The following is a 17,081-nucleotide window of genomic DNA, read 5'->3' as shown; positions in this document are numbered from 1 at the left end:
CCCGTGGCCGTTTTCCACAACATCATCGACGTGTCTTGCTACAACGCCTTCGTGCTGTGGCGAGAAATCAATCCGGATTGGTTACAGCGCAAGCGCAACAAGAGAAGGCTGTTTCTGGAGCAGCTGGGACTAGCGCTCGTGGACCCTTTGATCCGACGCAGGACCCACATGCCCCGCGGGGCTCCGGCTTCAGCTTCCATCGTCGTCGTCGCCTCTGCCTCCGACAACAACAACAACAACAAAAACAACAACTCTGCCTCCGCTTCAACCAAGAAAACCAGAACGCTTGTCGAGCCTAGGAGGGCGTCGGCAGCAGCGTCGGCAGCCACAGGAGCAGCCACAGGAGCAGCCGGAGCAGCAGCATCAGCATCGGCATCATCATCATCATCATCAGCAGCAGCAGCAGCAGCAGCAGCAGCAGCATCACAACAAGAACGAGAACAAGAACGAGAACAAGAACGAGAACAAGAACGAGAACAAGAACGAGAACGAGAACGAGAACAAGAACCAGAAAGAGGACGAGGACGAGGAGGACGAATACGAGCACGAGGACGAGGAGGAATACGAGGACGAGGACGAGCGTCTTGTGTTGGGGAGACTACGAGAGACCCGGAAGAGTATCCGAACAACAACATCGCACCTACTACAACATCCTCATCCTTGTGCTCAGATGCCAACGTTGTTCACGTCGAGGAGGAGCAGGAGGAGCAGGAGCAGGAGGGGGAGGACGCCGCTGTCTCCGCCGATGATGATGCAAACACGTCCCCCGCCACAGCGTTGCCAGCGGCAAACAAAAAACAAAAAAGCAAAAGGAAACGATGTCAGATATGTCCCTGGAAAAAAGATTGTAAAACGGTAAATGTGTGCTACGCGTGTAAGAGATATGTGTGCAGAACCCGAGCGGTCATGTACTGTCCGTCTTGCTGTAACGCAGATGCGGAAACTTCAGCGGGAGCGGTCGTACCGGGAGACCAGAGAAAAAAAAAATAAATGTAAAAAAAAATAAAAAGAAAAGAGAAACACAATAAATCGTTGCAACAAAATCATGGTCCTTGTGTTCTTTTGGGTTTCCTGACTGACAGCAAAAAAAAAAAAAAATAAAAAATAAAAAATAAAAGTACAGAAAAAAAAATAAAACAGGGATGAACTCCAAAAACAAAACAAAAAAAAACAACAAAAAAAAAAGAGGTCAGAGAGCTAACACGATCCCAAAGGCAAGAAAAAGAAAAAGAAAAAGAAAAAAGAAAGAAAATCAAACCAAATAAAGTATGAGATAAACCAAAAGCCTGTGGTATACATTGAAATGAGCGAAGAGAGCACAAGGGTTATCCGAAGGGAACCAACAACTTTGTCCACGTGTGTATTTAATGAGAAATATTGTCTAAGTTAGTTTGGCGTTTGTTGGGAAGCTGAGTTGTTTGTACAAGCCAAGCCGGGTTTGTTCTGGTTTTTAATTAAGGTTGTCATGTGCAGGACTGAAATCCAACATGAGGCGATTGGTTTGTCACGGCCTCAGAGTGTAGAATGTGTTCTTCTTCCAAGTAGAGTCAATTTACAGGAAACATTCAACGTTCCTCCTTCGCTGCACGTTTAGATTCACAAGTGTGTCAACACTCATTTTTAATTAGGTCATAAATATGGCTACACACACACACACACACACACACACACGCACACACACACACGCACACACACACACACAAAAAAACAGTCACCTGACACAAACTCTTCTCTGACACTCGTTCTTTGTTTTATTTTCACATCCTCTATAGAAATGATAGTTTTGTTATCAGGAACGTTGAAATACAACCTGATCTTCTGACCCTCTTATGTTCTTAAACTGGAAGTTTGCCTACAAGTGATACCTGCACATGCAGCGGGCCAAACCAAGGTGACAGGTTGGTATGTGCTGTCCTTGTCTGACACCATCAGCTGCATGGTTTCACTGAGCCTCATAAGACAAAGAAACAACCTTCACCAGGCTACATCATGACCTGCAACACTTTACAGGACTTACAGCCGCTGGTTCGACTAACCCCGTCTTTTTACTGGTCACTGTCCTTGACGATAACAGTAATAAACACACACACATCTAAAAACTGTAAGCGTACATTATAGCCATTATTATCAGCGTGTTCAGACACTGTGTCTGTGTGTGCTGCGTATCTATGATCAATATGTGGGTTCTTTTAATAACCTACTTCCATATCACTGCAAAAACAATCCATCTGATCCTTCAGACCAAGTCAAACCCAGCTCCTTATTGGCGAGTACAGACTTCAGTGTGGTTTTATTTATCTATATTTAGATAAAATCCAATAAATAAATATCTTATAAAAGACCTCTAACCAAGGATTGCAAGGTGCATGCAGGGGTGAAGGACCACAGAGTGCTTTCTACGATTTTATTTATTTCTTTAAATCAATCGTAAAGCGTACTGGCACATTGCAGTGCTCCCTTTCCCTCTATAACTTTGCACTATCCAGATTTCTCATCATTAGTAGATTCTTAAAATAGAAAAATACACCTTTTATCAGAAAAGAATTACTTTAAAACAATATGATTGCTTCAGGGAAAATTTTTCCAGCTTCCATGAAAAAGAGAAATATAAACTCTGTCCACTACATCCTGATCCAAGCTGATGAAAGCATCTTATGTGTCAAAGGTTGGCAGGGGCTGGTATCCAGTTCTGGTCCTCCTCGATCGGTAGATGACCACTCCACATGCCAGGAGGCAGCCGGCAATAAAGACGAGGTTTGCGCCCAGATTCAGGCTCAGACCGGATGCTGGAAGGAGAAAATAGTCGTTCAGCTTGAGGTGCTTATTTTCCTACCAGGTCAGAGTGTGTGGTATAAAAGATGTTCGGTCTGCTCTCTGGCCAATTATTTCTCTACACGATGCAAAGTTCACAGTTACCACTGGGTTGGGATTAAAATGTTTAATTAGAATTTTTTTTATCAATCCCATGATTTTCTTTGATTTATCACAATCACTTGAATTTTCTTTTAATAATCATTTGATTTTCTCTCTGTTTCAGTTTATTTTATTTCTAAAAAGGGACGGTGCATATTTATGTATTTGGCAAATCATGATTAACTGCAGGATTTTTTATATTAATCACTTGATTTTCTTTGATTAATCACAATTAAATTCTTTTTTTATTGTATGATGTTTAGTGATTTATCACAATTATGGAACCAATTGCAATAAATTGCAGCTATAAGCAAAATGAAATAATAAAAAAAAAGATTATTCATGAGGAAAACTAAGATAATAACCTCAAGCGTGTGTAAATACTTGGTTTTCTACCATTAACCTTTTCTCTTAGCTTAAAATTTGATAATCACTTATTTTTATGAACATTCTCACAAACTGGTATAATATTTTATTTTATGCATTGGCACGTGCTGCGATGCTGTCGCTCTCTTTGTTAAACTGTAACTGGATGAAAAATAGCTTGTTTTGGTTTAAACTTCTTTCAAAAGGAACTGAATAACTGCCGATCTGTGTTTGAGTTTTTGGTTTGGCAGAAATGGCGGTTAATGTTAAATCAGTTGTGAATTTTCCCTCATTCCCCTCTGGCCTGCTGCAGGAGATGGGAGAGGCCTGGCCGCTGTCTGCATGCCCCTCCTGCTCTCCACAGAATAAATGTGCACATCCTGATCCCTGGATCATCATCATATTTGTTTGAGTTTTACAAAAAACTAGCAGTATGACACAAGCACGGTATGTCGGGAACAGGTTTGAAATGAGTGTGCACTTCTTTCCCCCATGTGAACGGGTGGAGATTGGGTGGAGATAAAGAGGGATAGATCTCAACACATCACCAGTTCCTGTGATTGTGCCAGCAGTCTACATACAGATGGCCTTCCAGTCCAGCACCCCTCTCCTGTGGTTTGTCTGTATGTGTATTTAGTCAGTGAATAATGGACTTTTAAAAAACTACCTTTACATGCAATAAAATAATTTTCTGTTTTAATTACTACGTTAACACGTAACATGCCCAGCCCTTGTTGAAATACAACAGAAACTACGTAGCAGCACCCTCATCTTTTCCCCTGACTGCAGGTGCACACTCACCTGTCTTCTCAGAAGTCTTAACCAGGTGCAAAGGCCCCTGGGAAATGAAGTGACTGCTGGTCTGAGATGCAGCTTCTCTTTTGCCGCGATGGTTCTCAGAGTTGGACCCGAGGCATCCCTGGGAGCACCGGGTTCCAGGAACATCACTCTCACACAGGATGACTGAGCAGGTGATGTAGACCTGCAGACACACGGAGGTCAAGTCCAACATTTGGACATTTTAATGACGTCCCAAACATGAGAAACCAGCTTTTACAGAGTAAAGAACTTCTTTCATCCGGACATGTTCTGTTAGATCGGTTTTAAACACACTGAATTATTGGGGAATATTAAAGACTTTGGCTTTTGAGTCACTGTTTTGCTCATCATGGCTGGACTTGTTGTCAGCTGCTCTAAGTGGTTTTAAGCTGTGCGTGATGATGGTGGCTTTCCATATCAGACTGTGATAACAGCAGAGGGCACTGCTGAACATCAGATATCCAAACATGCATCTGTTTTTACCTCTGTTGCTCTTCTCCTTCTAATTCCCTGGTAAAACAGGTATGTTGGCATGAACATGCATCAGTGCTGAATTCCTAAGTTAAAGTCGGGTGGTTACAAATGTCTAGAGACTGAGGAAGTGCAACCAAACCTCCCCTTCCACATTAACCGGTTGGACTGGTGTCTGTCTGATATTAGCAAAAAGGAAAACCTGCTTTTAATTCACTGATGGGCATCAATAATGACTCAAGGAAGTTGACTAACTATTTGAAAACATCTCAAATTGTATGGCTCATGGCTGAAAGATCACAAAATGATTTGTGGTTGTGACCAGAAAAAGTCTTAATGCTTCAGAGATAATCGCAGGGGACAGAAAAAGAGTAAAAATACATCAGAAATGAAATGAAAGATTTGATGTTGGTATAGGTGTTTTGCCGGTGGAGTAGCCCAAGTATAACGGTGTGGGCCAAAATTACAGACTCATGTTTAAAACTGTGCGTAGCAAAATAAACTACAGGTGGCGTCTGCAGGAATAAAGGAAATACAGCACATAAAAACTTTCAGATTTATAAAAACGCTTGTTTCCATTTATAAATCAGAATCAACTCTAATGATACACATGAGGGAGCGCCTTGCCCCGCCCACATGGTGGCTATAAATGGTCAGGTGGATGCCTGTAAAACATATTCATCACATCATTTCCATGATGGCTCAGGAGGTAAAAGGAGGGAAAAAGTGGATTTTTTCAGAATGTGATGGACCACGTTGGAAAAGGTACAAAATGTTCAACTGGTGGGCACAGCGTGGACATTACTGGTGTCAGAGAGGCTGAATAGTGGCAGCAAGTGGAGATGCTGTCATCACAGTGTCAGAGGGGGAAGACACGCCAGAGGAATCGAACGTACGGCTGGATATCTCAGTCGATAGAGCATTCGTCTGTCATGCAGGAGATCGAAGTTCGATTCCCACAGGGGTGAACAATAACACCTTCCAGATGGGGCCTTAGGCAGGATGCTACAGCCCAGAGTCAATCGTTCTAGAGAAAAGCGTCTGCTAGATGACAGTAATGATGCCGGTAATGTAGTCTTTTAATGTATAAAATAAATATGTACAGCCCATCCAGCACCGTAGCAGACGTGTCCTCAGAGGAAGTCCTGCAGGTGCAGAGGGACACCATCACCTCTATTAACCAGGTGGACAAGGAGCTGCAGAAAATGGAGACTGACTTGACGGAAATTGGAACAATTACAAAAGGATTGTGTAGGAATAAATAAATAAATAAAGGAAATCCACCTCTTGTGTGTGTCATGAGCATTGCAGTGCTTTAGCTAGCACCATTTTCTACTGACCAAATCTTGTTTTGTTGTTACTTTGACTTGGATTTCTGACTTTTAAAAGCTTTAAAGTATCTTGTCTGTTTGTTTGTTTTTTAAGGAACTCTACCTCATCTTGTGCTCCAATGAACTCGAAAGCCTCCATACCAAATCTTAACTGAGACCTGGACCTGGAGTAGATTTGCACAGTTTTGTCCTTAACACACCTGAGACAGAGAGCAGGTAAATGCTTTAGAAACTGATCATTTCTCATAAAGATCAGACACAACACAGAAACATTTTCACCAAATACCCATTTTCCATGATGGTGTAGCTGATGTGGGAGTTAGGGTTGTCGTAGGGAGTTGCCTTGCAGGCCTCCACAAAGAGCTCGGTGTTGGGGATGGACGAAGTCGCCTCGATCTGCATGAAGATCATCTGCTTGATGTAAACCTGCACTGGGTAGCTGCTGGGGTTCACTCGTCTGCTGAAATTCTGAGTCTCAAAGAACTCAAACTGGAAGGTGAACACACCAAAGCCTCTCTCTCTGAAGCTGTACGGGTCTTTGTGTGTGAATCCCAGAGTCAGGCTGGTTCGCTTCGGATAGACGCAGGAAAAGGAGATCTCTTCATGATGTCGTCTGGAAATGACTTCATTTAGGTCCGCAGATGTGATCGCATTCCTATAGACGATGTTATCATCGTCCTCCTAAAGTGACAGGAGATAAAAGAGAATTAAATGGAGTCAATAAGACAGGAGGTGGTGATAATTGGAGAATTTTTTACATGAATGCACATATTATCTAGATAAAAGATTAAAATAGAAATTTTATTATAAATTATACTGTAGATTATAGATTATAAAACCACAATATATACAACCACTGTGTTAGACCAGTAAAAAAACAGCATAAAAGAAGAGTAATAATAATAATAATAATCATAATAATAATAATAATGGTATCGGGAGAGATAGAAAACAACATTAAAAACAGTCAGCAGAGAAAGTTGTGGCTGAGACAGATCTTTGTTATTGTCTAATAAATAAGTTTTTTTATGAAAGTCACACACACACACACATATATATATATATATATATATATATGCATATATATATATGTATATAGGTGGGTGGATGGATGGATGGATGGATGGATGGATGGATGGATAGATAGATAGATAGATAGATAGATAGATAGATAGATAGATAGATAGATAGATAGATAGATAGATAGATAGATAGATAGATAGATAGATAGATAGATAGATAAATAGATAGATAGATAAATAGATAGATAGATAGATAGATAGGTTGGTTTGTTTTGAGTACCTCAACATAAGTCCCACAGGCATTGAGTGACATCACAGCTACCAGGTGGGTTGCGTTGGAGAGTCTTTTCAGGTCACAGGAAGAATCTGTGAACTCGTTCAGGTGCAGTTTGTTTTCGTTGAGTTTGATATGGGGGGTCTTCTTCACTTCAACGGTTACAGTTGTTTCATTGCAGGTCACAGTGGCCTCTACATGGTGTAAGATGTTTTTATTCTAGTGACACTGAATTTCATATAAATAATTAAACAAAAGCAAAAATCTTGCTATAACTAACCATGTTGCTCAACATCAACCATGACACAGCGCAGCTCTGAATGGAAGACTCGGTTTTGTCTAAGAAAGACAGAAAGAGCAGGTTATGTAGGTTTTACAATGAAATGCCACAGAATGTTTGATCTAAACTGCAGTTTTAAGTGTACAGTGGGAAAGTCATTAAACAAAGACAATTATCTAAACCTCACCCATCTTTTGCTTCAGACACGAAACAAAAAGGAGATGTTCATTCAGTTCAAGTTCAGTTGGTGTCCATGTAATCAGGTATGAGTCTGTGGAGACTTTCTGCTTTGAAAAGCCTCGTGGTCCCGTCACTATCAGGTCAATTATCCTACAAAATAAATTCATTTACAATAGGCGTCATTATTGGCCATGAAACAAATAAAGTCAGACATGATATTAAAACGAGGCACAATAGAAGGAAAATACCGTATTGAGGATTCTTTTGAAAGGTTTTCTTACTCTGTATATTGGGTTGTGGATCTGACTTTGATTTCAAGGCTTTGGTTGACAAATGCAGGAAGGTGTGCACCATGCGCTGGAGTTGGTGACAAGAAAAGGGGAAAATAATCGCCATCCAGACATGAAGGGATGTCATGGGAGTCCACTGAAAACAATATGGAGAAACAGACTGTAAGGAGTTTATAAGTTCCAAAATATTAAATATTATGACAATAAAAATGTTACCATACCAAAAACAGTAAAATCCAAAGGAATCCTGCTTAAACGAGGTGCTGATGCTCTGTAATATGGTGTGGTAGTCAATGGTCCAGGTGTGGGGGTTGATAGGGGATCTGTTGTAATAACTGGTCCAGCTGTGGTGGTGGTGGTTGGAGGAGCTGTTGCATTGACTGGTCCAGCTGTGGTGGTGGTTGGAGGAGCTGTTGCATTGACAAGTCTAGCTGTGGTGATGGTTGGAGGAGCTGTTGCATTGACTGGTCTAGCTGCGGTGGTGGTTGGAGGAGCTGTTGCATTGACTGGTCTAGCTGCGGTGGTGGTTGGAGGAGCTGTTGCATTGACTGGTCTAGCTGCGGTGGTGGTTGGAGGAGCTGTTGCATTGACTGGTCTAGCTGCGGTGGTGGTTGGAGGAGCTGTTGCATTGACTGGTCCAGCTGTGGTGGTGGTTGGAGGAGCTGTTGCATTGACTGGTCTAGCTGCGGTGGTGGTTGGAGGAGCAGTTGCATTGACTGGTCCAGCTGTGGTGGTGGTTGGAGGAGCTGTTGCATTGACTGGTCTAGCTGTGGTGGTGGTTGGAGGAGCTGTTGCATTAACTGGTCCAGCTGTGGTGGTGGTTGGAGGAGCTGTTGCATTGACTGGTCCAGCTGTGGTGGTGGTTGGAGGAGCTGTTGCATTGACTGGTCCAGCTGTGGTGATGGTTGGAGGAGCTGTTGCATTAACTGGTCCAGCTGTGGTGGTGGTTGGAGGAGCTGTTGCATTAACTGGTCCAGCTGTGGTGGTGGTTGAAGGAGCTGTTGCATTAACTGGTCCAGCTGTGGTGGTGGTTGGAGGAGCTGTTGCATTGACTGGTCCAGCTGTGGTCGTGGTTGGAGGAGCTGTTGCATTGACTGGTCCAGCTGTGGTGGTGGTTGGAGGAGCTGTTGCATTGACTGGTCCAGCTGTGGTCGTGGTTGGAGGAGCTGTTGCATTGACTGGTCCAGCTGTGGTGTTCATAGATGGATCTACAACTTGACGTTTACTTCGGCTAACTGAAAGGGGTGTTTTTCTTGTGTAAGAGCCATCAGAGTAGAACAGTGTGATATCATTGTTGGGAAAGTCTTCCACCACAAGCTCAATTGGATGGTATCCACTGACAGTACTGTATCTGTATGTAAGGGAGCACGAATTCTGACAAATAGGAAGACAATGGTCATGAGTTGTGGGTAGTGACCGAGTGAATGAGATTGCAAATACAGGTGGTCATCTCGGTCATCCAGGCAGGGCTCAGAGTAGTTACTGCTACTTTGCTTCGAGAATAGCCAGATGGTTTAGAATCTGGTTGCCTCCTGGACAACTCCCTGGTGAGGGATTCTGAGCAGATCCCACCTGGAGAAGACCTCGTGTAAGACCCTGGACATGCTGGAGGGACTATATCTCACAGCTTGCCTGGAAATGCCTTGAGATCCGGCCGGACGAGCTGGCAAATGAGGCCCGGAAGAGGGAAGTCTGAGTTTCCCTGTTTAGACAGCCTCCCCGCCACCAGAACCCGGAAAAGCAGCAAGAAAATGGAAGAATAGATTTATATAGCACTTTTCATGACCCCCAAAGTGCTGTACACTGAATCTGTTGTGCATTCATTCCAACAGGAACACACAGGAGGGATTTTCCCTCTCGGCGGTCCTGGAAGCTGAAAGAAGTTGCTAGGGGCTGGGCTTCTCTTCTTAGGCTACTGCACCCACAATCCACCCTAGATGAGCAGTAGAAAGTGGATGGATGTGTAGGCGGGTCTGTTGTACACTGGGTCTTGCAAACATCCAAAATACACATTAAGCCAGATTTACCAAACATTTTTTGTTTGTTTGTTTGTTTTGTTTTCTTTAAAAAAAAATACTATTGATATTTATTAACAAGGTGTAGTGATAAGCTAGTATCTGGCAGCCTTGTCAGGTTTCACAACCATGTAGTTTATGCAACATATGCTGCATACAGTTTTCTGCAACAATATCATGACATATATATTTTCATGTGAAAGCACCACAACTTGTGTTAAATACTTTTTAATAATCATAACTCTTTTGTGTTTCATTTATTTTTTGTTTAATTCTATTTTCTATTATATAACTGCTGATGGTATCATGAAGCACTTTGATCAACTGTTTTTAAATGTGCTACATAAATAAATTTAACATTGACATTAGACATTGTGTAGCTGAGATGCAGACACTTCCTTACCTGATCTAAAGTGAAAGCTGAGTCAAGGTTACACAGCGAACATGTTTCATGGTAATGTAATCCATATGCATATGAAATGAAATGAATGAAATGAAAAATACTTTATTAATCCCAAAGGGAAATTCAATATTGCAGTAGTAGTAATTTTTTTTTTTTTTTTTTTTTTTTTAAACAATCACATTAATTAATTAAGGGCTTTGTTCTTCAGCCTGATAGCTGCTGGAAGGAAGGATCTTCTGTATCTCTCTGTCTTGCATCGGACTTGAACAAGCCTCCCACTGAACACACTCTGTTGTTTCGTCACGGCGTTGTGTAGAGGGTGTGAAGGATCTTCCATTATCTTCGTCAGCTTGTACAGAATTCTTTTTTTGATGATCAACTCCAGCGGCTCCAGAGTTACTCCAAGCACAGAACCAGCTTTCTTGATCAGTTTGTTAATTCTTTTCAAGTCTCTGGTTCTGATGCCGCTGCCCCAGCAGATTGCTGCAAAGCTGATTGCACTTTCAACAACAGACCTGTAGAACATTTGCAACATTTTGGTGCAGACGTTAAAAGATCTCAGCTTCCTTAAGAAGTAGAGTCTGCTCTGACCTTTCTTGTAAATGTACTCAGTGTTGCTTTTCCACTCAAGTCTGTTGTCCAGCTGAACTCCAAGGTACTTGTATTCCTCCACCACCTCCACCTCCTCTCCCATGATGGAAACACTTCTATGTGTGTTCTTGTTCCTCCTGAAGTCAACAATCATCTCCTTTGTTTTCTTGGTATTCAAGATGAGATGATTGTCACCGCACCATTTCACAAACTGACCGACCAGTTCTCTGTACTCTGCTTCTTGTCCATCACTGATACACCCAACAACTGCTGAGTCATCAGAGTATTTCTGCAGATGACAGAACTCAGAGTTGTACTGGAAGTCTGAGGTGTACAGCGTGAATAGAAATGGTGAAAGTACAGTCCCTTGTGGTGTTCCAGTGCAGCTGACCACCATCTCAGACACACAACCTTTCAGTCTCACAAACTGTGGTCTGTTTGTGAGGTAGTCGTAAATCCAGGTGGTTGTGGAGGGATCCACCTGGAATTTCTGCAGCTTCTCACACAGCAGAGCAGGCTGAATCGTATTAAAAGCACTTGAGAAATCAAAGAACATGACCCTCAAAGTGCTGCCTGACTGGTCCAGATGAGAGTGGGCTCTCTGAAGCAGGTATATGATGGCATCTTCAACCCCAAGCCCATTACGGTATGCAAACTGTAATGGGTCCTGAAAGGTGTTCACCTGCTTGCTGAGGTGAGCCAGTAAGAGTCTCTCCAGGACTTTCATGACGTGAGATGTCAGGGCGACTGGTCTGTAGTCTTTTGGTTCAGCTGGTTGTGGTTTTTTAGGCACTGGAACAAGGCAGGATGTTTTCCACAGCACCGGGATTCTACTCTGACTCAGGCTGGTGTTGAACAGGTGCTGGAGAATCGGACATAGCTGTTTTGAGCAGGTCTTGAGAACTCTGGGACTGACACCATCTGGACCTGCAGCCTTGTTCTGGTTCAGTTTCACCAGTTGTTGCATGACTTGGTTACAGGAGACAATGTTTCCAGTCTGCATCTCACGCTGTCACCATCAGGGTCAAACACGGTGAGGTTGAATGTTCGAGGGCACTTCTGTGTTACTCTGTAAAATGTGATTCAAATAAGTCAGAAATTATTTCCACTTAGAGGAATCCATTTTGTAATGGGGAGAGGCGGAGCCCATCCCAGCTGTCATTTAGCATGAGGCATAATACACCGGTCCATCATGGGGTCATCTACCACATGAGTGGGAAGCCCATTTGAAAGCTAGCTGCTGTATATATCCCTCCTAATGCAAACAAAGGGACTCAAATCTGCTGTGACACTAACTCAGACTGATGTTACTGGAATAGAATTGTTTAAGGTTGAGTTTTTAGAAAGGTCCAGGGACAAACACTCATGCATACTCACTCCTAAGTTAAATTCAGAGTCACAAATTACCCCAACATGCACAGTTTTGGACTATAAGGGGAAGTTAGAGGACCTTGTAGCCCAGTATCTGCCACTGAATATGTTTCATTAGCAAATTTACTGCATACTTATTTACCACCAGCTTACACCTAAACAGGTGGTTTAGATACTGAAATTTAACTTAATATTAATGAAACCAAAAGATCATTTCAAGATCAAGAAAGAGAAAATGTTAAAGAAACAGGAACCACTTCCTTACCTGATAATTGGAAGTATGGTAGTGATGGGAGAACGGTTTGATTCTCCAGTATCAGATCGAGTTCCCAGGTCCACATGTGTCAACATTCTCCATGAAACACGTGAGCCTCTGTGATTTTCGATCCAGAAAGTCGGATCATTGTAGAACATGGCATACTCAGGGTACCTGTTTAAAGAGATATTTGCAAAATAAGCATAAAATTCACATAAATGTCAATAAATGTTTCTACTGAAAAAACTTTTGCTGAATCCTCAGATTTAATGTTGTCTTACATTACATCAAAGGGGAGGTTGGTGTTGAGCTCTCTTCGTAATAACAACTCAGTTTGGTGCCAGGTGAGGCCATAAGAATTACGGGCAGTTGTTTCAGCATAGATCTCGGTCGGATATCCACATTCTCCATATGTACAACCTTGGGAATACGTATGGAAATCATTTCCAGTTGGCTTGTAGCGAAAATCTACCTGTAAAAATTTTAAAAGTTATATGTATTTATGTTCAGTTTGTTTTACAAGAGGAATAATATTCAAGACTCAGGAGAGTAATAAACCCCGATATAAGCAATAAATATGAATTCTACAGCTTATTTAGTTCTTGTGTTATCACTTAGTTTTATCACAAGATAAAATTATTATGATAAAACTAAGCGTCTGATAACACAAGGATTAAATCAGTCACTGAAAATTATAGACGCCTTATTGGATTAAATATGAACTCTATTTTCATGACAAAGCACCAATACAATCACTTCTAAATGAACCAATCAACTAAGTCAGGGGAATGCTGTGGGCTTTGTGTTTGTCAGCCAAACATCAGTTTTGCCTGCATCTAATGATCAGGATACTGGGATTCATCAAATTCTATGTAAAAGAAGTTCAACCACATTCTGCTCATTTTAAGGTTCTTGAAGATTTCACAAGACACCTGCCATTAAATTTAACTTACCTCATAACGCCCATTTGAATTCCTTCCTTTGGGGGTGAAAGCCAGTGATGCACCTATGTGACTGGATGTACATGCAGGTGTGAACATCAGCAGTTGCAGAAGCAGCGTAAGGGAACCCATCCTGTCGAGTTCTTCTACCTCAACATGTGCAGCTCGCCTTAAATATTCTGCTACACGGAAAAAAACATGACATCCTCACACTGGATCAACTTTAGTAAAAACACCCTGGACTGATGAGAACTAGTTTTACCAGATTTGTTTTCTAAGAAGCCAAAATGTTCCACCCCTGATCTCAGGAATCCCAGACTTGTGTAAATGAACTGGGTCTGCATTGTGTTTCTGCATCTGAGAACAATTAAAGCTTGTTGAAAACAAACCTATGACTATGCAAAATGTTGGTAAAGATCTTCCACTTAAATCAGAAAAAATATTCAAATAAAAATGAATGAAAAATAAATTCATTAACCCACCTAAAACTCCTGACTTCAGTACTACTTATTTATCATAATTTGCTTTTATTTGAAATGAAATTCTTCGTTTCTTGACTTCTTGTCTCTTTTTTGGATCCAGATTGACAAAACAGAACAGTCTGCCCTGCTGTTTACAGGGCGTGATTGGGCTAGGAACATATGGGGTGAATATTAAAACCTTCCAGTTGGGTCCTTGACACTGCCTATTCTCAAATGTACGTTGCTTTGAAGAAAAGTGTCTGCTAAACAGTGTTGGGCACGTTACTTTGAAAAAGTAATTAGTTACAGTTACTAGTTACTTCTCCCAAAAAGTAACTGAGTTAGTAACTGAGTTACTCCACTATAAAAATAACTAGTTACCAGGGAAAGTAACTATTTAATTACTTTTTTAAAGTTTAAAAATGTCAAAGAAGTTTGATTTTTTTCAGAACAGGTTTCACAGGCCAGGTGCATAGAGTAGAACAGCAAAGACTGGTACCTGAACAGAGGTTTTAATATTTATTGCACCTCAAAAGACCACAACTGGTACAACTGTACTTCAAGAATTTTCTTCATCATTTCCACCTCGAAAACGCCGTCTTTCCCTGAGACTCCGGACTCGCCATCTCTGATTTTTTGTGTGTGTGCTTCTATGTGCTGGGTTTGTGTGTAAACATCCGCCCACCTGGTGTCTCTGATTGGCTTATAAAATTTTCCTCCAATCATCATTACTTAATCGCTTACCCCTGTTTTCACTACAGGGGAAAACACACACACATTTGGAGCTCCTGTGTCTGTGAGCCAAGCTAGCGTTAAACCAAGTGGGACGACCACTTCGTAGCTTCACTCAGTAACTTGTAGTAACGGCATTTTGGTAATGGTAACGGCGTTGTAACGATAGAAAAAGTAATTAATTAGATTACTCGTTACTAAAAAAGGCAACGGCGTTAGTAACGGCGTTTATTTTAACTCCGTTATTCCCATCACTGCTGCTAAATGAGTGTAATGTAATTTAGTCTGTTTTGGGGTCGAAACCATGGGGGCAGTGTTGAGCAGTATAGCTGATGCAAAAGGAACAAAGAATAAGAAGTGACACATTTAATGGCATCACAGACCACCTGTATCTACTGCACTGCCTTCTATTATGTTGTTTTCTAAGAATGAACATCATCATGATCTCCACTGCCGCCATGGACTTCAGAACTCAGAGATGAACTCTGCACTGGTGGATGTATTAGCTAACAACCATATGATGCATGAAGGCATGAGGGCAGTGCCATTTGAAACAGATGTACCGGCTTACTTATGGAAAGGGAGCATAAATAGGACATTAGAGGAAGGAGGCGGTGTTAACTCTTCTGTTGCCATGGAAACTCATAACAAGCCTTGAAGGAGTCAAAAGTACATGGAGAAACAACTTCAGCAGCACAGCCTCTAAAGCAACATGAAAAAACATGAAAAATTATCTTTACAGCGAATGTCTTAAAAAAATGTTTATATGTTAAAAATCACAACACTGCCCACGTTTAGACGAGTTTTAATGACCCTTTAATTCAGAATTAAAATTTAGTCCTCTTCCATCCATCCTTTAATTTTATTCCGCTTATCCGGAGTCGGGTCGCGGGGGCAGCTGCCTAAGCAGGGAAGCCCAGACTTCCCTCTCCCTGGCCACATTCACCAGCTCATCCCGAGGGATCCCAAGGCGTTTCCCGGCCAGCCGAGAGATGTAGTCCGTCCAGCGTGTCCTGGGTCTTCCCCGGGTCCTCTTTCCGGTGGGACGTGCCCAGAACACCTCACTAGGGAGGCTTCCAGGAGGCATCCTAACCAGATGCCCGAGCCACCTCATCTGGTTCCTCTCGATGTGGAGGAGCAGCGACTCTACTCTGAGCCCCTCCCAGATCACTGAGCTTCTCACCCTATCTCTAAGGGAGAGCCCGGCCACCCTGCAGAGAAAACTCATTTCAGCCGCTTGTATTTGCGATCTCGTTCTTTCGGTCACTACCCAGAGCTCATGACCATAGGTGAGGGTAGGAACGTAGATCGACCAGTAAATCAGAATCAGAATCAGAATCAGAATCAGAATCAGATTTATTGCCAAGTAACTTCCATTCCAAGGAATTTGTTGTGATTTGACGGTGCCTACATATAAATAAATAAATATGAACCATAAAGATATGAACAAGCCAACTGAACATATAACATTAAGACTGCAAAACTATATAAATAAAAAGTTATGTACATAAAATAAGATAAAAGTAAAGTAGTGTATTTACATGAAATGTGCAGTCTGTAGTATAAAAATGTACAAGTTGAAGTGACCAATGGAGGGGGAGTGTGTTAATATAACTCCTGTGTGCTTGGATGTGCGTTAAGATAACGAACATCCAGATGTCGCTAATATAACGAATTGCGTTGTGTCAGTTAGTCAGGTAAGTCTTTAGGTGAGTTCCAAAGCCTGATGGCAGAGGGGAAGAAACTGTTTTTGTGGCGGGAGGTTCTGGTTCTGATAGACCGCAGCCTCCGGCCAGAGGGGAGAGGGTCAAACAGATGGTGTCCAGGGTGGGAGGGGTCAGCTGCTATCCTCCCTAAATTGAGAGCTTTGCCTTTTGGCTCAGCTCCTTCTTCACCACGACAGACCGATGCAGAGTCTGCATCACTGTTTACGATTTAGTCCTCTTTAAAAGTCAAAAAAATACTTGTAAACACCAAATTCCAAATGAAAATCACCATTTCGAATTAAACTTAACTCCAAAGTAAGTGGCTGGTTTATTCTGATTTTAAGTCCAATAAAATAATTCCTCGATAATGTATGTATAATGTATGTTTAAATAAATTCCGGTTGTTCTGCGCATGCTCGTTCCCCTGTCCTGTCACGATGATACACAAATGATATCGTCCTTCTCCTCAGCTGACGAAAGTGAAGTAGGATGCCAGTGTTGAGCTGCTGATTCAAAACTATAATCAAAAGTAAAGCAAAAGTGGTTATTATTATGTGATCTTCTATGTTGTAAGTGAAAAGAAAAGAAGCAGGAAGTAGAGTTTGTTTACTTCCAGTAGACGTAAATGCGTCATGTCCATCCCCTGTCCAGTAAGAACC

At 41.8% G+C, this 17,081-nt stretch overlaps 1 protein-coding gene across 1 annotated transcript; it reads right to left on the bottom strand.

Moving 5' to 3' along the window:
• Positions 1–5,702: 5,702 nt before the first annotated feature.
• LOC121641543 (oncoprotein-induced transcript 3 protein-like) lies at positions 5,703–7,679 on the bottom strand. Its single transcript, XM_041987755.1, has 6 exons — positions 7,664–7,679; positions 7,477–7,535; positions 7,203–7,390; positions 6,187–6,581; positions 6,004–6,100; positions 5,703–5,714 (listed from the first exon to the last, which is right to left on the bottom strand). The coding sequence occupies exons 2-6, from the start codon at positions 7,496–7,498 to the stop codon at positions 5,703–5,705; spliced, it is 714 nt and encodes a 237-aa protein (XP_041843689.1). The 5' UTR covers positions 7,499–7,535; positions 7,664–7,679.
• Positions 7,680–17,081: the final 9,402 nt, after the last annotated feature.

This window comes from Melanotaenia boesemani, chromosome 1 (assembly GCF_017639745.1).
Source record: "Melanotaenia boesemani isolate fMelBoe1 chromosome 1, fMelBoe1.pri, whole genome shotgun sequence".
In the NCBI taxonomy this organism is placed as follows: Eukaryota; Metazoa; Chordata; class Actinopteri; order Atheriniformes; family Melanotaeniidae; genus Melanotaenia; species Melanotaenia boesemani.
The sequence above is the reverse complement of the archived record's forward strand: the minus strand, read 5'-3'. Positions and strand labels throughout refer to the sequence as shown.

What these genes read in the sequence shown, in the direction of transcription:
- LOC121641543 (XM_041987755.1), bottom strand. Translation starts at nt 7,498, where the DNA reads ATGGTTGATGTTGAGCAACATG. An exon ending in CCTGTGGGACTTATGTTGAG is followed by an intron (nt 6,582 to 7,202) that starts GTACTCAAAACA and finishes CTGTCACTTTAG; the next exon opens with GAGGACGATGATAACATCGT. An exon ending in TACACCATCATGGAAAATGG is followed by an intron (nt 6,101 to 6,186) that starts GTATTTGGTGAA and finishes TCTCTGTCTCAG; the next exon opens with GTGTGTTAAGGACAAAACTG.